Source organism: Diuraphis noxia, unplaced genomic scaffold (genome assembly GCF_037042655.1).
Source record: "Diuraphis noxia isolate RWA-SAM2 unplaced genomic scaffold, SU_Dnox_SAM2 contig0005, whole genome shotgun sequence".
Classification (NCBI taxonomy): domain Eukaryota; kingdom Metazoa; phylum Arthropoda; class Insecta; order Hemiptera; family Aphididae; genus Diuraphis; species Diuraphis noxia.
In genome coordinates, this window is record NW_028301715.1 from 40,654,361 (window position 1) to 40,663,097 (window position 8,737).

Below are 8,737 nucleotides of genomic sequence, written 5' to 3' on the forward strand. Positions count from 1 at the left end.
GTTTTTACTTGTGTTAATCTACAATTCCAATTTAAAATATAATACATTAATACTACCTATGACATATAATTCAATACAATACAATTATAAACCATACTACATAGTACCATAGTAGTATAACTTATTGAATATAAATTATATAAATATTTACTGATAATTAAATATTATAATATTTTAATTAAATAAAATTTTTCCTTGAACATTTTTGACATGGGAGTTTCTATTTTTCTATTTTTCTATTTCATTCATGTTATCGGTTCTGAAAACTGTGTAATTATGTTATTTAAACTTTTTCGCTATATTATGTTATGATTCAAGACCTTGCAATGTGTTAAATCTGATGTAAAATTACATGTTTTTAAGTATAATCTTCGTTAGAAATTCCACTTTCTTGTATGTTTATCTTTGAATATTGATTATCTCCGTATTTACATTTTAATTAAATGTATAATTAAGGGATCTTTAACTACGAATCTAATGATCGAACCTGGTGGTGTCCTGATGGCTGATACTATAGTTGTTGGGATAAAACAAATTAATGATAATTTATTAATTACTATCCAATGTTCAAATACTATATTTTCGTACCGTAGAAATGCATACTACGTCATATTTTATTCAACAGGATGAAATTGGAAGGTTGGTACCAAATATTATCTGAGTTGCCTTAAGACATGCAAGTACTATAATAATTGTATGATATAATTTTTAGCTGTAGATTATAATTTTACAAATTGCATAATGATTCTGAAATCTGAATGTCCTGATACAGTTTAAAAGAAATATTTTAGTAAAATATAAATTTGTTTAAATAAACTTAATTCTATCATATTGTTAGTTAAGCAACAAGTAACAGATATAATATTACTTCTGTAATAAATAAAAAAAAAGATTGAAATGGTATATTAATAAAGAATTAATCAAATTGTTAATTGTGTTACACATTATATTTATTTCCGTTCAAATGTATTATATTTTTATATTTAATGTGTCTACATTTTAAACGACTATATTATAATAAAGCATACTTTAATATTTGATTGCGCACAGAGTAGTGTTACTTACATGCTGCACATTATGATTCCACAATAATGCATAATCGAATTTTAATTCGTTCAATTAATTAATACACAATCATACAACTATTGATATGTTAGCTAAAAACAGTGCCGAACATAATTCTCTTAAGAACATTGCGGTTTTAATGATATAAATTTACGTACAATGATGGAAATATAAAACCTAGTATATTGATGTTTGAAATAATATGTGGATCCGTTATCTTATTATATAATTATTTATTAATTATTAAACGTTTCTAGTCATAATAAAAAACTGTTGAATATAAACTACAGTGGTAAAAAATATTTAATTATACATTGAATATAAGTATATAACGCACGTGGGTCTTCTATATTTACATCAAAAGACAACAAAATACGAAAATGTGCTTTGATATTTACATACGAATTGCGATAATCGGTGGTAGAGGAGTTTCAATTTTAAATTAGGTTTATTTCAATTTTTATTTCACGGTTGGGAGTTTTTGATGGGTCTCATGTCCATTATATTTTTATCTATAGATATCTAAATATTAATATATTGCAAAAAGATTGCAAAATGTGCAATGCAGTCATCATACGTGTTTTACGTAAATGTGGTTGGTTCGAAATGACGTTTTCAAATATCGTGTGTTTGCGAGGTATGTTGGTCAAAGTGGGTAGACACATCGAAATACAAATAATTAACAGTCCAAAAACCGATCGCCGTCGTATAGGTAGGACGATGACGAAAGCGTAGACCTACGTAATAGAAATCGGTTCGTACAAGTGCAGCGAACGGTTCGTTCGTTCGTAAAAAAAGAGAGAGACCTAGACAGGCTGAACACAGTGAGAGTGAGATAGAGAAAGATGCCGTCGATTTACGATCGTCGCGATGTTCTTGGATGTCCATTAAGGAAACGTTGTGAACGAATAGCGCCGTCGGCGATGTATTTACAACCAGTAAGCATGCTGCACAATTTTTCAAATCGAGATATAACAAAAACTTTTAGATCCTGCAGACTGCATGAATTCAAAATAAATATATTTATTTACAGGAGATAAAACTTATAGGTTATAATTTTTGTACATTTAACGTTTATTATACGACCATCACCCAATTCAGGTAGGGCCGTATACCCCAAGTACCAGGTTTGGACCACCGAGTCGGACAGGTTCATTTGGCATTTATCCAGCCCCTTTCCCCTAATTTGATTGTTAATTTTTTTCCTCGTAATCCATTTTTAACGGATATAAAGGTATTTATTTCGGGCTGGGGAAATACACCTGAGTCGCACTGCGTCCCATCACTGCGGTGTGGAGGTATCTTGTATTTTAAAACGTGCCAGGACACCGAGTGGGCCCCGACTGTACAGTGCAAGAAATTAATCGTGTGTGTTGGTTAAACGGGCGCCGATCCATCATAGCTTATGAGAAAAACCGTGATTGCCTGACTTGACAAAACTCACAATTCAAAATCGTAATGGCCACGTTCAAGCTTGGGGCAATCATCTGGAAGAAACCTCCGGCATCACGCACGTCAGTGCCTATAATGTACCATACGTTATTTATTATAATATAACATTATAGCGTGTATCGAAAACGTAACATTATTATGCAATAATATCATAAGCGGACGTGAAAATCCGCCGAAACATAATATTTCCGGTAAGAACGGGACCGCCGCCGCCGCGGACATCGTTATATCGTTATTTATTATCTATTGGTGCGGCCACACGTTGTCCCGCCGACGACACGGTTATCGTTCCGTATGCAAGAGCGGCGGTGTGGCGCTGCCGACCGGATTTCACGGGAGCGCGGCAACGCGGCGGGGCCGACCGGCAATCTGATCCGCCGACGGGCCGTCGAATTCTTTCGGTACGTCAGACTGCCGAGTCTTCATGTGCCGAACCAGTTGCCGCCGCCGCCGCCGCCGCCGGGGCATCGCCTTTTCTCCGCGTCGTTTGGCCACCGAGTTCTTCGACGACGATACCCGGTTACCGGTTGCCAGTGCACGTGAGTACCACCGTCACCGACGAGATTATTATTCTCGTCGAGGGTCGCACGACGTTTGGCCAGGCGGCACCATTTTCTCGGCGGCCAAAACGTGCGGCCGTCACGCGGAGTGGCGTCGAACGGTGCGCGGGGGTGACGGGGGGCGACGACTCGTCAGTCTCGCGTATTTTGTCGCCAACACGGCTGGATGGTCCGTGCCGACGAGGCGCACACACCGCGGCGGCGGCGGCGGCGGCAGCGAGTCAAGAATCGGTTCTCGTCCAGCGGGGATAGGCGGGCGGCAGTGGTGGTGGCGACGACCGTTTGGTTGTGTGGCTCGGTGTGCGGGCGGTTGGGGAGAGGGGGGTGACTTGTGTGAATGCAACGCCGCACACGCACACGCGCGCACGCACGCACACGCACGGCATGAGGAGCGTGCGCACGCACACAGACAGCTTGGCACTGATTTTTGTACCAGCAAGCGCCACCGCGTCTACTACAACACACTACTCGAAAAACCTACAACGCTGCTGCTTCTGCTCCTGCTGCTGTTGTTGCCGCCGCCGAACACTCGCATTCGCTCACTCACTCACTCACACGCACGCAGTCCGTAGCGTCGACCAGACTCTCTCGGTTATTATTTGTTTGTTTGTTTTTCCGTTTTTAATACTATTATTTATATTAATGTAATTACAATAATAACGATGATAATAATATTAATAACAACAACATTATAAAACCGCTCCGTTTTATCGTTTTTGTACGTCGTCGTCGCTAGTCACTGCGTTAATCGTGCGTTGTTTCGGTCGATATACGATATAATAATATTATTGTTATTATATTTTATATAAATTATATTTATCGTTTTCCAATTGTTGTAAAATTTATAACACGGCAATACGGTACACGCGTCGCCGTTATTTCAACATAATAATATAAACTATATTAAAATACTGTTGCGTTTTGTACGCACGACGAAAACCGCCGCGATTACGTTATAAATCGCATTAAAATATCATATTTTTATAATATCGTTTCGTAACGTGTAACGTCGTCGCAGTGTTCACGGACAAGATGGCCCACGGCGCTCCGGACGAACCCGTCGGCAAGGTGGAAGAAAAGCGGCCCAAGGCGCCAGTCGGATCCAGAAGGATATTTCCACCACAGTTCAAGTTGCAGGTAAATATTGTGGTTTTCTTGTATTATTATTATGACATAATCGCTTTATTATTATATTCATTTTTCGTTTATCACTCGCAACATTACTATTTCACACGTTCTACCGTTCGGTCCACCGCTCCTCCACACTCTTCCGTCCCGGCCGTCGCAGATTAGGACCGTTCGATTTCACCAAATTTTACGATTACGAGCTCGCGCCACCGCCGCCGCCGTCGTCGTTTGGGTACTATGCCAAAACGAAATAAAAATACGACGCCGTCCACGTTAACGTCGTCCAGCCAGTCGTTCCCAATGTTCCCATAAATCCTCCTCGTTTTGTCCACGGCGGTCCGTCTTTGCGTTAGGCGCCTCTATTGCCGCGTAAAATCTTAACCATCAACCGAAACTCCCACGTCGACACGTCTACTACAAAACATACTTATTTTACCACCCACATACACTTCTCTCCGTGTATTGAAAAACCAGTCAAATTGTGCTCTTCCTACATCATCTTTTACTATTTTATTAATTTTGCGTTTTTCATAGGTGTTGGATTCATATCGACAAGACTCCGATTGCCAAGGGAATCAGCGAGCCACAGCCCGCAAGTATGGTATTCACCGCCGTCAGATACAGAAATGGTTGCAAACGGAGAACAGCCTGCGGTTGGCAGTGCAACAAGCTTCTGGCGCTCCGAAACCCTCAAAAATTGCTGCTACTTCTGCTGCTGTGACAGCAGTTGCTGTTGCTGCAGCTGTTGTGGATACTACATCAGGTTCAGACAGTGATGTTAATGTTGAAGACTTATCAGACACAGAAGACTCAGCTCTGGATTTGTCTACTACTACTTGCTTAGATTTGACCAAGCGCAAACGTGAAGAAGAAGATCTTGATCCATGCAAGAGGCGATCTTTGGCTCCTGTCACGTCTAATGAACGACCATTATATGTCAGCCCTATCAGATATCCTTACGTCGATTATCCCCTGTTCTACTGTTGGCCACCGTGTTGTTACAGGCCACCGTGCTATGTAGAGCGACCTGTACCCCAAAGACTGACTTGTTCATTAGATTTGAAGGTGTGTACTTATGAACAAAAGGAACCTTCTCTTTTGGACATATCTTACCCTCAACACTGGAACAAACAGGACTACAGATTTCCAAGTTCAGTATAAATACTACCTATGTGTTCACATGGGTTACGCTTGTTATTCTTGCACTGTAAGTATCAATAAATATGAAAAAAAATTTCAGATGATCTTTGTAACTGTTTGAATTGAATTGAAAGAAAGGATATTTGAAGTGTTATTTAATACTAGTACCACTTCATTGAAATGTTTAGTTTAACATCAATATCTTTGATACCTAAAATGGTATTGAGAATTTAAGTGATATAAATGGTTAGAAAAGAAAAAAAATATTTATATTTTTATATATTAAATTATGAATATGATTCAATTTTTCAATTCAATTTATTAGAAATATATATAAAACTGACACTACAATATTGTACAGATTCACTCTGTATTGGAGTAGGTATGTTCTATAAGTTGTTAAGGCATATTATACCATATCAATTAAGAATGTATTGTTTGAAGTTTAGAGAAATTAAGATATGTATTTAAATAATTAAATAGAATAGGATTGGAGCAAAAAGTTATTTATTAACCATATAAAACTTTGCAATAAACCATTTTCATAAGACTTGATACTATAAATTATTTTAAATTATTAAAGATTCATTCATCTAAAATTTGATGTTTTTAATATATATTACATTATATAATTATTCTAAAAAAATTTAAATATATATATGCATAAATAAAGATGAGTATAATATTAACATGTTAAGATTTATTTGTTAGAGTTCCTATATCAAGGCTAGATGTATCAAATAAAGCTTTTGAATTCATTTGAAATGGCTCAATGGAGCAATATTAAAGTATGTGCCAAAAATCTAAGTTCAAAAAAATTGCTCAAAATTTGTTTGTCTTCCGTAAACTACAATTTTTTTTTTTTTTTGGTGCTGTCAGGTTTTTCTGTATTAAGTGCCTTATAATAATTTATCATAATAATATGTTGTCAATAAAAAAAAAAAATATGAAGTCTCCTGTAAGGACCGACTTCTTGCTCAATTGAACCTTGACTAATATTTATATATTATGAATAAGATTATATACTATACGAATACTATAATTTATTTTGTAAATGTTAATTTGTAGATGTATTTACATTATGTGTATATTTTTATAAAGGAAAACAATGTTTTGTAAAGTAACATTTATTTTAAATGAAATTTAATCTTATATATACGAATTGTTATTGTTTTAAACGTATTATTGAAATTTCAAAAAATTTAGGTTAAATCATACTTATTATAAAAATATTTTCTGTTTACATATGTGAAAAAATTAATATGGAATGTAATTTATATGATTATTTTGTTATTAAATATTTTATGAAATACCTATGATTATATCAAATAAAAATGATTTAAGTCTTTTTATATTATGACTGTGGTTTGTTCTTCATTTTGATCTTAAATATTGTTGTAACTGTTTAATTCAAAATCCATTTTTTTATTTCATAAATTGATTGTTATTCTATGTTGATACTTATGGTTGCCAAAGCTGGGGGTTACATTCTTAAGTATTTAATACTCCTAAACCTAATTAATTTATATCATTATCTTTGTCTTTTGACAAATGTTTATTGAACCATTTCCATCACAGGGGGCAAGAATATCTGGTTAGTTAGTTGATTAATCGGTTGTGTGGATATAAAATTATGGTTTTGACCACTATCCGATAATTTTTTTAATTAATAAACAGGACAGGTGTCATGGCCCATGGGGCCATGGGTGGGCATTTGGTCTTCTGATATTATTCTTGGCCCAGTAAGTAGGATGTAGAGTGGGAAAAGGAAAGTTATTTGGTTCATCCATAATACCTACTGCTACTATTACTTGTATTATGCTTTGATAGTCAAACGCAATTTTGTAGTTTAATCAACACAATTTATTTTCAATTTGCATATTGCATTCCTAGTTCCTACAATGTTAAAATTGTCTACAATGTCAGTTGCGCCTTGCACCCCTAGTATTATGCCTAGTGCTGCTTCCTATGCCCAGTGTATTTCATTATTTTAACCTAACCTAACAAAGGTACATACTGAATGGTTCTTGATGGAAAATACCAGACCCAGTTTTTAGCGTTTTGTATAAAATGAGTGTAACGTTCTATTGTGAAAAATTGTAAATTATAAAAAATATGTCTTAAATAAAATATGGTTTGAACGGGTAAACCGTAGTATACCTACGCGGCGTATTTATTGGAGGGTTGGCGATTCTTTCAGTGGTACTACTTTCCCAGACAGACCACATTGTAGCAATGTTGTTGGTTTTTTTTGTTTTTGTACATTTTATTTTTATCGAATATCAATATTAAATGGATTATTTCGCGAGACGCATTGCGTTATCGACATTTCGTCGTTATCTTAACGACGTCCACGTGTGGTGTACTTAATAATATGTCGTCGTGGTTTATTTTACCGTAGATAGATAATGTTATTTTGCAGTTAGACGATTTTTATTTTTAGTGTTTTTTCTTGACGGTGATATACGGAAAAAGCCAATTTAATAATATGTTTTTGTAAAATATACCTCTAGAAGAATTTTATGTTGACTAGCATGTGCTGAAAAATAACAACGTTTAAAATGTATGTAATCAATATTTTTGTCATCTGTGACTTGTTTTTTTTCTGCGCTGTGAAAAACGTTTACAATAAGTGCTTTACATATAATATGTTAGCATCACAAGCATTATATAATAGCCTAAAACTTTAATTAATGTATCTTATAATATTGCGATAAACGATGATTAAAAAAATAGAGGATCTAAAAACCTTACTACTAAAACGTCTAAAACAAAACAGAGTATAGGTAGGTGGTAAATCTTAAATTATATATAATTTATTAAAAATTGTTATTTTTACATGACTTATTATGTTTGAACAATTCAATTTCAAGGATGAAAATGGAAACAATTAACAAACACCTACTTAACTTTGTATATGGCAATAAAAACCAATTTTAAATAATAAAATTAGATAAGACAGTCATAATGTGATAACGTGATGTCTTCAGTTAATTAATTGAACAATAATTTAAAAGTGAATTAAATAATATCCGTAGACCGTAGTGCTAATAGTGGTATAAAATCCATGTCTCATACTATTTTGTGGCGTACCTCCCGATCTGGATAAGTCAATAATGACAAAGTTCTAGAACAATAACGCAGATCTGACCAATAATAAATTGTTGGGAAGTTCATCCTTATATGAAATCAATCCTATTACTGGGCGCTTAAAAAAATTCTAAACATTAGCTGGCGAGTTTCATTGCTAGTGGCCATCATCACGACTTTGGGGTCAAGATTATAGAAGACAATCCGATAACCTACTCATAAGCGGAAATTTGTTGTTTGCGTTCAATTTTATGGGTGTCAGGCTTAAATATTAATACACTGAATGAGTCAACTTATATAAA

The 8,737-nt window shown here is 35.1% G+C and overlaps 1 protein-coding gene across 1 annotated transcript; it reads left to right on the forward strand.

The window, feature by feature from the left end:
- The first annotated feature begins 3,515 nt into the window (after positions 1 to 3,515).
- On the forward strand, positions 3,516 to 6,697 carry brk (transcriptional repressor brinker). The gene is made up of 2 exons (XM_015516964.2): positions 3,516 to 4,214; positions 4,740 to 6,697. The coding sequence occupies exons 1-2, from the start codon at positions 4,110 to 4,112 to the stop codon at positions 5,364 to 5,366; spliced, it is 732 nt and encodes a 243-aa protein (XP_015372450.1). The 5' UTR covers positions 3,516 to 4,109; the 3' UTR covers positions 5,367 to 6,697.
- Positions 6,698 to 8,737: the final 2,040 nt, after the last annotated feature.

Bases quoted from the DNA above. Each gene is read 5' to 3' on its own strand.
- brk (XM_015516964.2), top strand. From the start codon at position 4,110: ATGGCCCACGGCGCTCCGGACGAACCCGTCGGCAAGGTGGAAGAAAAG. The intron at 4,215-4,739 runs GTAAATATTGTG...CGTTTTTCATAG, and splicing joins CACCACAGTTCAAGTTGCAG to GTGTTGGATTCATATCGACA.